The sequence below is a fragment of the Amblyomma americanum genome, chromosome 1 (assembly GCF_052857255.1).
Source record: "Amblyomma americanum isolate KBUSLIRL-KWMA chromosome 1, ASM5285725v1, whole genome shotgun sequence".
NCBI lineage: Eukaryota > Metazoa > Arthropoda > Arachnida > Ixodida > Ixodidae > Amblyomma > Amblyomma americanum.
In genome coordinates this window covers 179649199-179668708 of record NC_135497.1, presented here as the reverse complement: position 1 = coordinate 179668708, position 19510 = coordinate 179649199, and the positions used below count along the sequence as shown (strand labels likewise).

At 46.3% G+C, this 19510-nt stretch overlaps 1 protein-coding gene across 1 annotated transcript; it reads right to left on the bottom strand.

The window, feature by feature from the left end:
• Positions 1-202: 202 nt before the first annotated feature.
• LOC144093873 (tubulin beta-4 chain-like) lies at positions 203-13962 on the bottom strand. Its single transcript, XM_077627616.1, has 7 exons — positions 13805-13962; positions 12948-13056; positions 11431-11541; positions 2803-3047; positions 2451-2650; positions 527-963; positions 203-376 (listed from the first exon to the last, which is right to left on the bottom strand). The coding sequence occupies exons 1-7, from the start codon at positions 13859-13861 to the stop codon at positions 204-206; spliced, it is 1332 nt and encodes a 443-aa protein (XP_077483742.1). The 5' UTR covers positions 13862-13962; the 3' UTR covers position 203.
• Between the last annotated feature and the right edge of the window lie 5548 nt (positions 13963-19510).

Here is a 19510-nt window from a genome sequence, read left to right as displayed (position 1 = left end):
TGCCGAAAACGCAAGTCACACGGCTATTTACAGATGTGCGCACATTGCAATACAGTAAGGTTTAGCTGCTCTGCGTGACCATCCTTGTGACGCAGTCCGGGCCTACGACATAACTAAAGTGCACAAGCACCTGGCTCAAAAAGAAGGATCCATGACAAACAAACACTTTATTGTAAACCAAAAAAAAAGGCACTGCACACAAACTAGGCCTCTGCCTGGGTCTCCTCGAATTCCCCCTCGTCCTCATCTGGGGCCTCCTGGTACTGTTGGTATTCTGACACCAGTTCGTTCAAGTTGAACTCTGCCTCGGTGAACTCCAACTCGTCCATGCCCTCTCCGGTGTACCAGTGCAGAAAGGCCTTGCGGCGGAACATAGCTGAAAAAATAATAATATATCAAGCAGGCGGGGTCACACTCCTAGAACTGTCCCCGAAAATGCGCTGTTCCAGAAAATCGACAGCAATGGGTACCTACAATGAAAGCATGTGCTTTTAAGAAGCACTTTCAAATCAAACACGATGGTCACCTGTAAACTGCTCGGAGATCCGCCTGAAAAGCTCTTGAATGGCTGTGCTGTTCCCAATGAAAGTAGCCGACATCTTCAGACCTCGAGGCGGTATGTCACAGACAGCTGTCTTTACATTGTCCGGGATCCATTCAACGAAGTGACTCGACTGCTTGTTCTGGATGTTGAGCATCTGGTCATCGACTTCCCGCATGCTCATTCGGCCTCTGAAGACTGCAGCAACTGTCAGGTAACGACCGTGGCGGGGGTCGCAAGCAGCCATCATGTTTTTGGCATCGAACATCTGTTGCGTCAGCTCCGGCACAGTCAGAGCCCGGTACTGCTGGCAGCCGCGGGACGTGAGTGGAGCAAAGCCAGTCATGAAGAAGTGGAGGCGAGGGAAGGGCACCATGTTAACGGCCAGCTTGCGAAGATCAGCATTCAGCTGCCCAGGAAATCTGTGAGGAATGGGACGGTGCTTGATTAGAAGCCCGCTTAATTCACAAGGGGAGAGAGAATTTATGTTGGGCGCTCTTGTTTGGAAGCAGTCAGAACAAGATTGTGGTAAGATTATGGAGCAGCTACAATGGTCAGTGGAGGCATCTTGTAGAATGTCGCGATTGTTGCCGCTGTTCATTCAAAGCTTTTGAATATCGGGTCATCAAATTTGAAATTCAGTTCTCTTCACGCCAGTGCAGACAACGAAGCCCAATGAAAGAACGAACTCATGGAAATTTCAGAAGTGACATAGTTTACACTTTGCCAGTCTGTTCTAGAGAACATTGAAACTGCATGCCTCTTATTTGCCTCAGCCAAATTACAACGGCGGAGAAGCAAACCAGCCCCAGTCAGATAACAAGATTTCTTCTGTTGCTGTTTCGATTCATTGGCAAAATCACAAAAAAATAAAAATGGATTCTTCACATGGTCACTGCTTCGTATCCAGCTTCAAAGGTTATACAAATTACTACATTAGGAAAACATCGATGGGTATTAACTTCACCGGTCTGCCGGTTGTCGTGGCACTTTAAAATTATGTGATCGTTCTGCAGGCCCTAAAACACCATCCCCCAACAATGGCAACCAGTATTCCATACTGACTGCTCAGCAGGCTAATGTGGCTCCCAACTTCCTCAGAAAGTGCCACTATTTATCGAAGAAAAAATTCCATACCAAAACGTGGGAATTTGTATTCCCTTTTCCCGAAGAGAAAACGGGGATAAATGATTTCACTGTACGTGAGGCTTTATATAAAGGTCCTGTACTCTAGGATTAAGGAGCTGAACGAGATAAATGTGCGCTTTATAAATGAGAAACAGTTCAATAAGCATTCTCCACTGACACACACCTAAATTATTTCCAAGAGATTTGAGATGTTTGCTTTGTGAACAGAGTAGTTTTTAATCATTTACAGCGCGAGGCCTTAATTTACCTTTTCGCCTCATGAGTTTCTGAGGTACAGTGGTTAAACACGGACATTTTATTCCCAATGTGTGCAATCGCATGCCATAGATTAGGCGCCACTCCATTATTCCCGACGACAGCCGCCTTCTCGTTATTGCTGCCGTTGCCAAATTCACTTTCCTTGAAGTGCTTTTCAAAGCTTCCTTGAGCAGCTGCTTGGCTGGCTATAGCAGTTGCGGTGTTTGTTAGTTTTTATGCGGACGGTGAGGGTGCTTTTATTTGCTTTCTTGCTCGTCATTGTGTTTTCTGAAAATATCGCCACCACATGCACTTTATACATGGAGATTAGCTGTAGTGTATTACTCTAAATATTTTGTAAAAGACCTTAGCGACCGCAGTCTTTGCAGTGCTTGTTCCATAATGAACCGATCACTACCGTCGGAACTAGCAATTCGGCGGATGCTGTCGACCTCTTTGGGCTCTTTATGAACATGCATGAGGCGCTTAAGTTACCCCTTGAACGAAGCTGCGAAATACTTACCTCAGGCATGTGGTCACACCCGACATCGTTGCAGAAACCAAGTGGTTAAGGTCTCCGTAGGTGGGAGTCGTGAGCTTAAGCGTCCGGAAGCAGATGTCGTAGAGTGCTTCGTTGTCGATGCAGTAGGTCTCGTCGGTGTTTTCCACAAGCTGATGCACTGACAAAGTAGCATTGTAGGGCTCGACGACAGTGTCCGAAACCTAGAGGTAGCCGCAGGAAGAGAATGAGAACTTTGTGCATAACGACTAATCATCAAAATTCAAGGAAGACGCCTTATAAAGCAAGGCCAAAATGTCATGTTTGATTTGTTTCAAAGATGCTGAAATTGGGTCCTGCAGATAATGTCACACACCTTTGGAGAGGGCACTACACTGTAGGTGTTCATGATGCGATCGGGGTACTCTTCACGGATCTTCGAGATGAGCAGTGTGCCCATGCCAGATCCAGTACCACCGCCCAGGGAGTGGGTCAGCTGGAATCCCTGCAGGCAGTCACAGGATTCCGCTTCCTTGCGCACAACGTCGAGCACCGAGTCCACTAGTTCAGCACCCTCGGTGTAGTGGCCCTTGGCCCAATTGTTGCCAGCGCCATTCTGACCTGAAGGGGCGGGTTGTGAAAGGCGTATACTTGCACAAACTGTATCCTGAAGAAAATCAGTACTGGAATAGGCAATAAAGGCAAGCCACTCAGAGACAGAGATCTCCACCGAGGCACTCTTTGTAAACATAGAGGGTGATGGCTGCGTTGTGAGTAGACGCACGACCTGGACAACATTATCATTCGTCATCATCTGCAAAACGCGGCACCTACAAAGCCATAACCTTCATCGCCTTCTCGGTTTGGCGGAGATCCCGGAAGGTTATTTTGAAATAAGAGATGCTTTTCGGGATTTGATAAAAGAAATTAATGTTGTCGCACGAAGGAGTAGCATATCTGTATTGGACCACGAGATTCCGATTCGCATCTGTCTAGGGTCAGATTTGAAATTTTTGCTTGTTGTTCAGGGTCTGCAGTCTGCTGCATCACACTATCCTTGTCCATTTTGTCGAGCAAACCCACAGACAAGGTGCTCAGTTCTGACAAGTAACAGGAGCTTTAATGAGCCTCCTTTGATCCGCACTCTCGAGAACATGAAAGCTGATTGCTGCGCAGAGGCGAACGGGATGAAAAACGTGCCATTGTTTAACTTCGGCTCTAATTTAGTAATTCCTGATGTATTGCACATGAAGTTAAGAATAGTTAACTGCCTTGTAGATGGATTGCTTTCAGAAGCAGAAGACAGATTACCGTAAAAAAGTCCGCAACCCACGTTGTATGACCATACACGTTCAGGACATCGTTGACGCCATAAATAACTGTGGGATTAAATTTCACGTCTGGGAAACCAATGAAGGAAACAAGGGAAAAACATTCACGTCGGTATCGGGGGGCGATTGTGAGCGCCTGCTGCAAGCTTTGCCTGAAAAACTGGCCGGGAAATTGCACCCTCAAACAGAGGAAAAAACTTTGCTCCTTTGGAAGCTTATGCGGAAAATTTTGTACCACCTGGAAAATGATATTGAAGGTCGCTGCATAGAAAGAGAAACCTCAGAATTATTTCACACGTTCTTAGAATTAGGGGCCCAAGGTTGCAAAGGCTATGGTGGCGATAGAGTTACGCCGTACATTCATATTCTGGCGCACCACGCTTCCGCAAAGCACGAAAGGTTCAATTGCCTTGGTTGAATTTCAAGCCAAGGGTTAGAGGAAAAAACGACGTCCTAGAGCATCTACACCATGGGAAGTCTAACATGTGGAATGCAGCCGCTGACGCTCTCAAGCTGGCGAAAAGGCTTGAAGTGAGTGAGAATATCAGACTAAGCCGTGCATATAAAAAGCGGGACCAAGAGTACTGGTTTGAGGGACGTATTCAAGAGACACGGGCGAAGAGGCTACGCTGTGCAGATGAAAAAGTGAGCGAAGGAAACTGTCTACAAAATGTGGACGACATGAATGAAGGAGAATTGCGCACGGAGCTTCGGGCTATGGGAATGTCGACGAAAGTCAAATCAATAGAAAAACTTCGCAACCTTGTAAGGAAAGAAAGAGAAAAGCAATGATTGTAGTCATAGGAGGAGGTAACTGTTATGTGGTGAGATGTGCCTTTTAGTTTTGCGTGTTTCCTCCTGTATTTATAGTGCTGTGTTGTACCTCTAGTTTAGAAAGTGCATCACTGCTTGAAGATGAAGAGTAATGTTCCTGATGCCTTATGTAACCTGCTTCTAAAGGAGTGTTCGGTGTGTACTAAAAATAGTGTATTTGTATTATGTGACTGTTTACCTGCCATATATGCCCTGATCAATTTTTTGGTGTAATATAAATGTGATATGTGTGTTTTGTAAGTATTCCCGTTGTCACTTTTAAACTGATCTTTTGGCTTGTCTTTTGCGTAAAAAAATTCTTTTATGTAAACAAACCATGGATAACAGATTTATAACGCAATCAGTACAGCTAGAAAAAGTACTTGGGGGGGTGTGCTTTGAAAATGAACATGCACACACGCCTTTAAGTTCTGCGGGGCAGCAGGAAAAAATTTTGCAGCGAATTTAAGAAAACTGATTGGTCGTATCGGGCGTAGATCATATGATACTGGCATCAAGTGCACAATGCGCACAAACAGGCTCGAGAAAAGTGACGACAGCAGTACTACGCACATTCAATGCCATCGTTTATGTTCATTTGTATGTCCTTCTTTGCTGACTCATTTTGTTTGGCAACCGATTAAAAGTTTGCCTTGTTCTTTATTCTTTTCGCAAAGTGTTGCTTCTTTTGTATGCCATGTTGCTGTGAAGTGTGTTTAGTTATATTCATATTCGTTACGTTTGGAGTGCATCGTTCTGGTTGTACATGTAACATGAACACAAGGTAATCACGCTATGTGATTCTGACTGTACACATTCTGTTTTCAAATGTTGTATAAAAAGTGTATAATAAAATATTTTATGTCGGCACTATAGCCCTTGTCCTTGCCTTTTTGCGGGGAAGTTATAACCCTTCCGCACCAGCTATCAGATAGTGTGACAAGTGCAAGTTTATTGACAGCGACGCCATGAAAATAGACCTATTACATTTGCTCGATTTCCTCCCCAAGGTGCAAAGGAGAAAAGAAATATAATCTCCAGTGCTTCGAATATTACTGTAAACGTAACAGATCACTTCCCATGAGTGTTATCGTTATGAAGGCTTCCCCTTCATTCATGGTAATTTGCTGACATTGTGCTTTCCGCTACGTGCTATAATGACATCCCCGCCTGCTATAATGACATCCCCGCCTATTTGATATTCTCATTAACTTTGTAACATAGAATACAATTCGTGACTTATATTATTGGTATACATTCCTTTTTAGCGTCTGGTTATTTTTGTTGCGCTCTACCTCTCTATTACAATTGTATTTGGTTTGATTTACCAAACGCTGCTGCTTCCAAAGTAAGCGATAGTATTGTTCAGTGCAGTATAATTAGTTTTTCACCTGACCACAGAAATCAAAGCTGCTGCAGGCAGAGTAACCTGGGAACTGGGAAAAGCTACAATGAAATTATACAAATTAGTTCCATTACAGGCTATGAGGGACAGCGCACTGGAGCGCTTCGAACTAATTCGACCCCCCGGGGGTAAACAGCCGGAGCGTTGTTGCATTTCGCGTACGCTGAAATGTGGGCATAGCGGCTGGGTCCTGAGCCGGCCTCACATCACCCGGCACCCTGTGCAAGACTTTGCCACCCCCCCACCCGCCCCTCTCTCTCTCTTTGAATGTATTTGTGGGGGTGTTTCTCTTGATTTTTATTGGCCGTCCTAACGGGGGGCACTTCTAGTTTTCATTCTTTTAACAGTCTCAATGTAGTATTTGTACTGGCGTGGGCAGGACACTTAGTTGTTTTTTATTTTTCTTCCCCCTCTAATTTATACCCCTTGACATCCTTTGATCTTGCTATTGGCGGTCAATTTTTTACACGTTTTCATAGCATTTTGAAGATGAATCTTAAAAGCATGCTGCTTGCGATAACGCAACTCATCTATTATACTGGTGAAAAAGAAAAATTTATTGCTTAAAATTATTACAGCCCAGCCTCAAAGGACAGATGCAAACGTTCTTCAAAGGAGGCTGTCAAGACAGTCGCTTCAGACGATTGATATGACATCGCGACTAACCCTGTTAATCCGTGGTTAACCCTCTTGCACCTGGCGGCCCCTTGCGATGTCACTCTGGGAGGTGCGGGAGAATTAAATGCGATATCATGACAATCGGCCGACGAAGCAGCGTAGCAGCGACTGGCAGCGTAGCGGCTGGCAGTGCCGCAAACTGCGACAGCCACCATATTTACCATTTATATATACCGTTATGAAATGCTTCCTTGATGACGTCCATGTAAAAGCGCTTTTACGTAGCCCAGAAGTGGACACAATTAAATTCACCAATTTGTTTGCAAAAATGAAAATAAGTTGGCGGTATCTTGCGGTATCTTTAAAAGCGAAGTTTCGTACCTCAAAAGCGAAGCCTCACTTTTTCAGTTGTGTTACACAGGATGGATCCCGGCAATACATCATGCATGCATATTACAGAAGTCGGAATGAAAGAACAGCAAAAAAAAGTCGCCAATAGCTGCAGCAATAAAAGTATGAATAGTGATCATGCATGAAATTTTTCATTCATACATTCATACAAATATATTTTCTATAGAAACGAGCACATTTATTAAAATTAGTTGACCAAAACAAAAGGTTCTGAACCCAGGTTAGAACTCTAAGTGCAAACTCGAGTCACCATATTCGGACAACGCTAGAGTCACTAATTTGAAAGCATTACAGGTGAACGTGACAGTAACAACCTGAACGTCTATCTAGACGCTATTTGCTTCTAGACTCCGAATTCTGTGTTCGGCCCGACAACAGCTGAACAGCTTCAGAATGTTTCTGAGTAAAGCTGTATCAAATTTTCTTAAATAAGTATTAAAAGAATAAACTTAAACATTTATATCCGCGAATACATTTTAATGTCGGCCGTTTGAATGCCGCTACGCTCTTTAAAAGTAACAAGAATAGCTAAAATTCAGGCGAGCTAGCTCTTATACCCTAATATATTATGATCACACGCCCCAATAAACTTTTTAGATAATAGCAAAGGGCTGACAATTTGCAAAGTCTCTCCACGACAAGCATATATGAACAGCCACGAATATTTTATGTAGCTGCGTTAATGCATGGTCATCGTAACAACCTTCTTTATTTAAAGTTCCGGTCGAGACACTGGGTTTGAGCTCTGACATGTTTTCTTGTCTGCAAGGCAAAAGTCACCCGATAAAAAGGTAAGCGTCGAAATGGACGCAACTTCAGCAGTCCGAACCATTTCTGCAGCGTAGCACGGTGCCGGGCGCCATCTTTCATATTTTAGGCAATATCACGTTTCAATTAAAAGGCCTCAGGAAGCTTCTCGATCAAAGCTATGCCAGATCGTTGCACACCATTTTAAACACCATATATTTGGGTACCTAAAGCTGGGAAGCATTTTCGATATCTATCCGTGTTACGGTGCTATACAGTTTCAAAGTCTGGAAAAATGCCAAACTTTGGCCCCCTCCCGTAGGCAGCATCGTATAATATTCAAACGCGCTGGGAAGCTCGTGTATTAATAGCACAGGACAGAAACTTCGGCACATTCCTCAGCTAAATGTATATTACACAAATCCCCGAAGCATTTTTGTAGGTGATTTTGTTCACATTTTACGACTTTTTTGTACCCCTTCCCATTCAGTTACGCTCCCTGTTGCCGCCACTGCCGGTAGATGGCACAAGTAGTAGATGTCCCAGAAAGCTGGGCATGAAAGAAAGCCATGTCCTGGGCGGAAAAAACAATACCTATGCTGCGTGGTGGAGGTAGCGAGAAGAGAGATAAACAACGCTCAACACAGTTGAAGTTAACAGCTTGCGGAAGTTCCCGATAATGCGACGGGTGAAAGAAGTTGAAAATATATGTTCACGTCTGCAAACAATTCAACAAGTCATGACTCGCATTGTACTAGGCTACAGAACACAATCTCTCCAGCGAGTCCCTATGTAAAACGGGTGACAAATGACAATACCAGTTGTTGGGCGAGTTGGTGCTGACGATGATTCATAACAGCGCGACAGACGGGACAGAGAAGAGGAGACACAACACACAGCGCTGTGTGTTGTGTCTCCTCTTCTTTGTCCCGTCTGTCGCGCTGTTATGGATCATGACAAATGACATGAACACAGGGGAGGGAGAACCGCCAGTTGTGCTCATATCCTGTGTTATATCTGTCTGTAATATTTTGTTTTATGCCGGATTGTCCCCGCAGACGGCCGCCTTCCTTCCTTGTGTAATGCGCCACCTATGCGTTTTGCTGAGTGATGTGGTGTTGTGTCAAATGCGGATGGAATTTTTTGTAGCGAGAGCTACGCTAGGCTATAGCCAGTGGCCCATTTCGGGTAAGCGTGTCTAGTCACTACTGCGCTTGAGCCACTAGTTGCACCGAGCAATAGGTGTTCCGCCGCTGCGTCGCGCCACACCTTTCCTTAAATTCGATTTTCATGTTTTCTTTTTTCTGGTTTCCATCCCGCCTTTATCCATTCGATCTAGTGTCCACCGAGACATATGAGACAGTTGCTGCTCCATTTCCTTTCCTAAAAAAAAAAATGAGCCGCCGGCGCTCATTTGGTGCATTGGTGTTGACAACGTAGAGGCCGTTCATTTTTACGAAAGGAAAGGCGCACAACTGGCTCCCTGGGTCAGTGGACACCTCACTTTCGCTTTCATGCAACATGGCGTTGGCATGCAACTGGAAAAAATTAATGTGGATTAGCTCAGTTAATCTAGGGTATACAAAGCGAAAGGTGTCGGCGTTCACTGTGTTCTTGGCGTTGACGATGTTCTAGACGACGATGGAGTTGTACAAAGGAAGGGCGCATAACTGGCTGCCTGGATATGCGGACGCCTCATTCGTGATTTGATGCACGTGGCAGTGGTGGGAGAGAGATGGGGCCTGAATGCAATAGCGCTGACAGCGTTGTGGCTGACATGCGGCACTGCAGCAATAGCTAGGCCACTGCGTTCGTTTGCTGATCAATATCTCGCGATCAACCATTAACTGCGTGCCACCTCCAAGGGTGGCAGGGAGGGCACGCTGCCTATCCAGTGTGGGGAACCCACGTGCATGAATGCGAGATTTAGGTCTCCACTGACCCACGGAGCCGGTTTTGCGCCGCGGTGGCTCAGTGGTTAGGGCGCTCGGCTACTGATCCGGAGTTCCCGGGTTCGAACCCGACAGCGGCGGCTGCATTTTTATGGTGGAAAAACGCTAAGGCGCCCGCGTCTTGTGCCATGTCAGTGCACGTGAAAGATCCCCAAGTGGTCGAAATTATTCCGGAGCCCTCCACTACGGCACCTCTTTCTTCTTTCACTCCCTCGTTTATCCTTTCCCTTACGACTCGGTTCAGGTGTCCAACGATATACGGGACAGATACTGCGCAATTTCCTTTCCCCAAAAACCAATTATTACATTTATTATTACGTCATTCCTTTCGTGAAAATGAACGGCCTTTTCAAAGTTGTCAACGCCAATGAACTATGAACACCGCCGGCTGACTAGTTTTGTTTGGTTTTTGAGGAAAGGAAATGACACAGTAACCGTCTCACATATCTCGGTGGACACCCGAACCGAGCCGTAAAGGAAGCGATAAAGGAGGGAGGGAAAGAAAAAAGAGAAAACTGAAAATTGAAAGTTGGATTTTGAGGAAAGGCGTGGCGCTGCGCAGCGGCGGACACATGTGGCTCGATGCTACTAGTGGCGCATGCTCAGTAGTGACTAGGGAGCGAGAACGAGAGAAATATGCGCGGTGAGCCGCGCGTTGTGACGTTATGTACTTCCTCGGAGCACCGCCACGGCGAAATCGCAAGTTTGCGGCCAGTAAAGCCATCACTTTCAAACCCCATTTGATTGCCTTCCGCACTTTGGATATGCAGCGCGTTCACCCTGCCTCTGTGGCAGGTTGCAGTTGATGATCGCGAGAGGTTGATCACCCAATGAACGCTGCGGCCTATTACTGCAGTGCCGCGTGTCTACCACGAAGTTATCAGGGCTAATGTATGCAGAGACCCACCGCGATGACTCAGTGGTTAGGGCGCTCAGCTACTGCTCCGGAGTTCCCGGGTTCGAACCCGACCGTGGCGGCTGCGTTTTTACTGAGGCAAAACGCTAAGGCGCCCGTAGGCTGTGCGATTTCAGAGCACGTTAAAGATTCCCAGGTGGTCGAAATTATTCCGGAGCCCTCCACTACGACACCTCTTTCTTCCTTTCTTCTTCACTCCCACCCTTATCCCTTCCCTTACAGCGCGGTTCAGGTGTCCAACGATATATGAGACAGATACTGCGCCATTTCCTTTCCCCAAAAACCAATTATTATTAATGTATGCAGCCCACATGTCTTCACCATCGTCACGTACCTCGAAGGGCGAGTGAAGCGTCCACTGACCCGGGGAGCCAGTTTACGCACTTCCTTAAGCGTCTAGAACGGTGTCCACGTCAATGAACACATTGAACGCCGACAGCTTTTGCCTTGTATATCCTCGATTCCAATTCATTTTATTTTCGAAATGGCCCATGTGTTCCCTCTCTCGTAATATGCTCTTTTCACGGCGCACTACATTCTTGATGAACCACCAAGCTTGCGTCTCAATCTTGGCGGCCTAGGTTTCGCAAGGAACTGATGAGAATGTTCATAGATCAAACTCAAATTACTTGATTGCGTGGCTTTATTAAACTGACTGCCACTCGGACTGGATTATACTGAGCGAGGATTCGCTGTGCGTACAGAGATGTGGGTACAAATTTAGCCAGTTGTGCGCTTTAAAGATTAGTCTATACTGTGCGCTCTTGTGGGAGTGTTTATGTAGTAGGTTTTAAGCCGAGAAGCCCCTTACCGAACACAAAGTTATCCGGCCGGAAGAGTTGTCCAAACTGTCCCGAGCGGACGGCGTCCATGGTTCCCGGCTCCAAGTCAACCAGGATGGCCCGAGGCACGTATTTACCTCCTCAAACAAAAAACAAATATCACTTAGCGGCAGCAAAGATACCGTGCAGTTATTACAAGTACCTGCGTCACAACAAAGCCAGTTAAAGAAATGAAAATGGAGCGCGCCAACTGTAGGCGTCATAGCAAATAAAAGCGGCACTACTAGGTCCTTGCGCCACCCTCCGGCCTTTAAACAGCAGATCCAGTTATATTTAATAATAAAATATTTAAATATCTTTCAGCAGAAAAACATAAGGTGAAATGTTGATAGATAAATTGAGATGGATCAAAATGATGTCACTACATTAACGTCCTGTTGCGACTCCTGTTTCGATTCTGTTCCGTATTACTAAAATTACAGTGTCCTATATGGGATTAACATTCCGAATTCTGTACATGGGCTGTCATCAACGCAGTAGTGCCGGCCTCTGGATAAATTTGCACCACCTCGGGTTACTTTACGCGCAATAAGAGCGCAGAACACACGGCTCTTTATGATCTCGCCTCCATAGAAATGCGTCCGCCGAATCATGGATGTCATGATCGAGCCCCTTCCAAATGAAGCACAGCGGCAGTATTAGCAAACATAGAGTTAAAAACTCCTTACAAACTCACTGCAGCAAGAGGAAACGTAGTAGAGGGGAGACGTACTATGTCTTCGTCAAACCTGACGAGGGAATTCAGAACCCGGGTTCGAACCCGACCGCGACGGCTGCGTTTTTATGGAGCGCCCGTGTGCTGTGCGATGTCAGTGCACGTTAAAGATCCCCAGGTGGTGGAAATTATTCCGGAGCCCTCCACTACGGCACCTCTCTCTCCCTTTCTTCTTTTACTCCCACCTTTATCCCTTCCCTTGCGGCGCGGTTCAAGTGTCCGCCGATATATGAGACCGACACTGCGCCATTTCCTTCCCCCAAAACCAATTATTATTATTATTATTAAAAACTCATTCGCGTTGTGAACATTCATTGCCTATGAGAAAAAAGCTTCTGGTCAAGAACCTTCAAGCTAATCCCTGCGGGACATGGGGCAATGCAACCTGAAAAGCTGCAATAGCCTAACATAACGTGCCGCAAGCAGAAGAGGTCACTAGACTTGCACTTCGACCTAACTAGGTTTGCGCGATCGGTTGTAGAATTTAAAGCTTGAAGAGCAAAGGCCTGCCGTTGAAGAAGCTCCATTGACAGGCCAGATGTCAGCTTAACAGCACAAACACCGCTATTAAGGCAGGACCGAGAATAAGGGACAACCATAGACACAGCGTTCGGTTTTGTCTTTCGTTTGCTGTTTCCGTTGAAGTCATGTGCCAAACGGCCCGGAAAATTTCCGTAATGCTTAGCAGTGCGAAACAGCCGCAAGGCAAGATCAACTCGACAGGGAAGCTTAAAAGTGAAATTATCAACCGCAATACAGCCAGATGCGTACCGGAGGCCTCATTGTAGTAGACATTGATGCGCTCCAACTGGAGGTCCGAATCGCCATGGTACGCCCCGCTTGGATCGATGCCATGCTCATCGGAAATCACCTCCCAAAACTGCAGACGGGAAAAGATTTCAGTAATCAGAGTGGCGTCACATCGTGCAGTGGCGGCAGTCAAAGCATATTTAGAGGCTGTAATTCACAGCGAAAGCAACATAACTGCTACAGTTCCACTTGTCAACTGGTTTTTGTAGTCAAATCTTCAACCGCCATCGATTCTCACCCGCCATGTGTCTTGCTGATGGCGGAAACCCGGCAGGGCCTAAGATCACTTGAGGCCTTTGAATTGCATCATACGCGAAAACTAGGTCGTGCGAAAAAAAATTCCGGCAAAGAATCCTCGCCCGTCGCTTTGCGGCAGTCATTTGCCATAAAACTGTTCCATGTCACCTCTCCGCCAAGACCTATTGTCTCGAATTTTTTACAACCGGGAATAAAGTATGAGCTATAAGCCATAAAACAACAACAATATCTCAACGCTCTCAAAGCGCGAGCAGTAATTAAAAGGTCAGAGCGAAAGGAGTGGTCATGAACAAGAGATTCGATGAGCATTAGCTAGGGCTCAACATTGTCCAACGCAAAGAGGCCACAGCTTAGAACGAAAGCAGTACGTCTGGTAAAAGCCGCGACTGCTTTACAGGCGATTGCTTTCGCCCGTATCCTGAAACGAGATTCTAGTACGTGGCGTTTAGGACACAACGTAATCACCAACGTAAAACGCGCCGGGACCGGCACTGGGACAGAATGGCAACCGCGATCCCCTGAGCCGTGAAATAACCCGCGAGGTGGTAGAGGTGGCTTACCTTCGCCCCAATCTGGTTGCCACACTGGCCTGTCTGGATGTGTACTATCTCGCGCATGTTCGATGCCACTCCGAAACTCAGCTGTCAAGATGCCGACTGCCTGCCCGGGTCAAGGGTCCACGTATTTGTAGCCTTGCGCCGCATCAACGCTCACTTCTTCCTCAACTCTGTTCATATGTGTACGCGTGTCGACTAAATAGCGCATAAAGTAGTTCCGCAGCCTGTTCCTGCCATGGTAAATGCGTTTGAGAGCTTATATATAAGGCCTTCAGTTCACGTACAGGATGCCGTGTAAAGGATATGCGCCGTACAACGCGAACTATTTTTCGTTTCGCAAAGCTTCCGGCACAACGGGGTTCTCTCAACTGGCTGCAGGGGCAAACTCGGCCTCTTCAACTTTCTTTTCTCGGTGCTCGAAATTGGTTTCGCTCGAAAGAACAACGTGCATTCTGCAGCATAATTTTTTCAGTTTTCTAACCTTTCGATTTGTGCGCGTGCGGTCGGTTCTAAAGTTTGAATGTTACCGACCGATTGGAAAACTTTATTTTATCATCATCATCATCAGCAGCAGCAGCCTGACTGTAGCCCCAAGAGGTTAGAGACCTGACTCCAGGGCCTCATTATCTGTTCCAATCGGGGTTGCCTGGTCGATCAGTCTGCGCTGGTCATCCTGGTTTGTGCTCTCGAAACAGTGGCTTCCCATTGGGAGGAAGGGGTTGGGTGTGGGTATGGGAGGTTGGGTTGGGGGTTTGGGTGGGTCATTATCATCATCGTCGTCATCAGCCCAAACTACGCTCACTGCAGGACAAAGGCTTCTCCCATGGCTCTCCAATTATTCCTGTCCTTTGCCAGCTGCGCCCACCTTATGCCTGCAAACCTCTTAATCTCATCCGCCCACCTAACCTTCTGCCAAACGTTGCCAGGTTCAGATTGGGTGGCTATGTGCCAATATATGCATGGTGAACAGCAAGCTATTAACACAGACAATTTGCGCAGAAATTGTTCATCCGGGCAGTGATTTTACTAGGTATAATAATCGATACTTTTGATGGATCATGGAATTCTTTAGTAAATGTGGATTCACAATACGGGCCTCTTGCCGTTCCTTGGTCCGGGCGGCGTTCTGCTTTCGGTGCGTTAGGTATGCACACTGCCCGCGGACAATTGTCTGATGTTGGTGAACGTAGCACGGCGACTGGCCGTGCGTATGCCTAATCCACTTACAGCCGCTTGCTCCGACCTCCAGCACCACAGGTGCTGATAACAGGATTAGACATGCGCATCAAATTTCACTGTGCGACGTTCACCAACATGGCAGCCAAGGATCCGGGGTCCGCCGTCAGAAAAAAGGATATCGGAATTTCTGCTGGAACCCCTGGTGCGCAGATAACCGGGGCCAATGTACCCTGTCCAATCCCCCACCGTGGGTACGTACCATTCAACCAGAGGCCAAAATCATCATCATTATCATCATCATCATCATCAACCGGGGCCAGGCCAGATACGGGCCAGGCGCGAACTCAACGAACTGAAAGGAGAACGTCACGCGAAGCCTGTTTCGCGACACAAAAACTGGTCTCCAGATTTTCTTTTTTGTAATTGTCGAGTTTAACATCTCGAACCGACACATGGGGTATGAGGAACACTGCAGTGGAGGGCTGCAGAATAATGTAGCCCAAATGGGGATCTTTAACATGCGCCACTTGTCGCTGCAGCACACGGGCATTTTTGTATTACGCCTCCATCGAAATATGGCCGCCGCGGCAGGAATCGAACTGGCGACCTTGGTATCAACAGACGACCGCCAAAGGCACTGCGGCGTATCCGATATGGGGTTCATTGTGTAAACAGACCTTAACATAACGTAAGAGGAACAAAATTAGAGCCTTCCTCAATAGCCATGGATATCCGCATACCTAGTGTACAAAACTAAGAGAAAAATGCTTGCATTTGAGCCTTCTCCGTGCTGTGCATCAAAACAGGTGTTTAAAAACACTTCCTGTGAATTAAACATCAGGCCCCAGCAGCAAAACAGACAATTCCTTACCAGCATTTGTAACGGTGGCAAGCTGAGTGCGATTTGGTACGGGCCTCCTTACGCTCGAAATTGTTCATTAACTGGATTAAATATGCTGAGGATTTTTTGTGAGAGCATGACTGTGACCCCTATCTCGCGAAATTCAGTACATACAATTTTAACAGCTTTTCAGAGTATGTTGCACAGCTTGCGCGTTGCTTCCCGCGTTAAGGCTTCCAAGATGCCCGCAGCATCGAGCAGGCGTTTCCATTACGCTCGTTCAACCAGGATCTGTTGTAACGATACTCACGCATTGTAAAAACGAAGTGAGTACACAAAAAGAGACGCGACTACAGTGAGGAGAGCACTGGATTTGTCGTAATGTCTTCCCTTCTGCCGTAACATGGGCTTACGTTTTGCGCTTGTATATTTACAAATGCGACACCTACCCCAAACCCGATCTGCGCTGAATAATAATAATAATTGTTTTTTTTGGGGAAAGGAAATGGCGCAGTATCTGTCTCATATATCGTTGGACACCTGAACCGCGCCGTAAGGGAAGGAATAAAGGAGGGAGTGAAAGAAGAAATGAATAGGTGCCGTAGTGGAGGGCTCCGGAATAATCTCGACCACCTGGGGTTCTTTAACGTGCACTGACATCGCACAGCACACGGGCGCCTTAGCGTTTTTCCTCCATAAAAACGCAGCCGCCGCGGTCGGGTTCGAACCCGGGAACTCCGGATCAGTAGTCGAGCGCCCTAACCACTGAGCCACCGCGGCGGGCACCTGCACTGAAGGAGTAGGTGATTTGTAGTCAACCGTGTTTGGTTGTCGTTGGTCTCGCAAGGTTAATGACTAACTCCCATAAAGAGGGATCAGCTCAGAATCCGGCGAAGGCCAAGAAGTGCGTAAAAAGTGTGCCTTATATTATTTAAAGGAAATTTGAGTTTTTAGAGATGAACACATCGCGGAACGTCGCAAACCTCGTCTTCCTCATCTTTGGGTGAATCATGAGCTTGCCGTTAAAAAATATAAACACTGATCGAACTGTTCGTTTATGCGGTTGAATGTAAGTAAATAAATGTTATTTGACTCATTCATTCGTTGTGCTTACCCAAATGAAGCTTTAGAATTTGCATACGCTCGGAGTGCCTTGTGCTTGTAAGTAAATGGAACGAGGAAAACTCTACGGACGAGGATGATGAGCGCAGTGTAGGTCGTAATTTCTAATCTGTAGCATATTTCCTTGCCCCATGAGATGCCTAGCATTTCCTGTATGCTGAGAAAGAATTTGATATATATATATATATATATATATATATATATATATATATATATATATATATATATATATATATATATATATATATATATATATAGCAAGCGGCTCTTTTAGGGGGAGGGGCAGAAATTCTGTAACATATACTATTGTTTCTGGTATACAGTCTGCGAGTTAACATGCTAAAAAATTTATATTTTGCGCTTTGCGGACCATCTGTATATATGCACTGCACAGCATTTTTTCCTTTTCAGCATCGCTGAATGTGGCACAAAGTTCGCGAAGCTTACTCTATTGCCACGTTTTGTGATACTTGAACTGCGCCAAATATAATTTTATGTGCTGTTCGCACGCCTGATTCTGATAGTGTATGTAACGAGTGCGGAAAGTCTAGTATTTTTTTTCTCATCAGCCTTCTCCAGACTCATACGTTCCAGAACCCAGGTATGTGTAGTCTTTATTATTCGTCACACTATTCAAATGTGTGCAAGCTATGTCACCACAACGCGGATCTCAACCATATATATTGGAAATGCCCTTTTGCCCCCCTGGAGGGAAAAAATTCTGTCGCTTGACCAATGGGAGGCTCTCCTATTCAGCACCGATCTGATGATTCAGACAAAGGTCGTACAACTGGCCGAAGACGCCGCCACAAGCCAGGACATTCTGGCTGTCGTTTAGGCGAGGGGCCTAAAGCCTCTCAAACTGTTGGAAATAAAAGTTTTACAATCCATATGCAGCCAAAATTGTGTGTTGCGGACTATACACTGCGTGCGGACTGTATACCGGATATTACGGTAAGGCGATAAAAATGCAACGAGTTCCACTCCAGTAGTGCACGAGTTGTCGCCGAATTTCGCGTTACACTGCCGCGACCTGGATGCTATTTGACCACGAAAATCCTCGCAGTCGCCGACGGCAACAGATGGCACAGATCCTTGACAGTAACCTCGACTCGCAGACAATCAGTCGTAATTACACCAGCGGTAGCCCCATCGAGAAGGCTTATCAAATATTCCGCCATGGGGGTACCAGCTGAGAACCACTTACCATGACATGGGCTCTACACACCGGGAATCAAATCACGAACGCCACAGCTCGCGGTCATAAAACCAAGCGGTAGTCGACGAAATGGGAACCTATCCTGTAATGAAAACGTACTACGGAGACATACTTGAGCCCCTCGGGGACATCAGGAAGCGCTTTCCTACCTGCCATGCAAAACTTGGAATGATCACTTAAGCTCCGCCCTAAGGGTATAACGCGGTAATGCAATCGGTTAATTACCATATATGCAGACGGTCGTTCTCTACTTTGCATCCAAAAATACCTGGGCATTCTACCTGGGCAATCAAGAGCTTGCGATTTTTCACTCGCAACACCGAAAACACGAACATCGGTACTGGATTTTCGGGTGAACGGGGCCTTTACCGCTATCGCGTTAAGAGCTGGTGATGCTGACGCTAAACTGCTATAGAGACAAAAAGCTGTTTACCCCAGGCCCTAGCCGGAAAATTCGCTCCCGCCTCCAACCATAGGGCTTTCAGATCACGAAATCTCGCGTGGCTTCCAAAGCACCTACCCTCCGTTTCTGTGGACACCACGCTAAGGGATTCTGAATCAATAGCGCAGAATTCAACACGGACAATGTTCGTTGAGTGTTAAGGGTTGAGGGCTCCTCACAGTGGCGAATCGCCAAAGCCTTTGACGACGAACCTTTCTGCGCAGCGTCCCGGGTTAGGGCTATGCCGCTCACAGAAGGACGAGATATGGGCCTTGTGGTTCGATCGCTACAGGTTCAGCAGCCCCGAGGAGCTGGACTATTGCTGAACAATTGGTCAAGCAGCCTCAAATGCCACTTGATGTCCTGTCGGCGTCTTCTCAACGTGTTTTCCTTCCAATTAGAAGAGCCTCTCAAGGAAAGTGATTCGATCGTCCTAGTATTGACGAAGATCCCGTTCCTGAAATTTTTGTTCAAGATCGTAAAAATGTGAGACAAAAGATGATGGCTAGATAATACGCCAAAAACCTCAGTCAAGTAACACTGAGAATAAGCAAAATGTATTCTCCGTAGCGATGTTCTACAAACCGGCTCGTCTCATATCTGTTTCGACAGCACAGAGAATTTGCCACATCATCAGACAGGAAGTATCCGAGAACAATAATAGCTCATCAAAACTTGTTTTCCTTAAGATCACCTTGCGCTCGCTCTAAAAGTGGTTCGATGAGAAGATTTTAACAGATTTTAGAGTTTCGTCAAAATGCCGAAAACACAAGTCACACGGCTATTTACAGATGTGCGCACATTGCAATACAGTAAGGTTTAGCTGCTCTGCGTGACCATCCTTGTGACGCAGTCCGGGCCTACGACATAACTAAAGTGCACAAGCACCTGGCTCAAAAAGAAGGA

Coding starts and splice junctions, on each gene's coding strand:
- LOC144093873 (XM_077627616.1), bottom strand. CDS start 13,861: ATGCGCGAGATAGTACACATCCAGACAGGCCAGTGTGGCAACCAGATT. Junction 13,057..13,804: donor GCAACCAGATTGGGGCGAAG/GTAAGCCACCTC, acceptor TCCCGTCTGCAG/TTTTGGGAGGTGATTTCCGA. Junction 11,542..12,947: donor CTACTACAATGAGGCCTCCG/GTACGCATCTGG, acceptor TTTTTGTTTGAG/GAGGTAAATACGTGCCTCGG.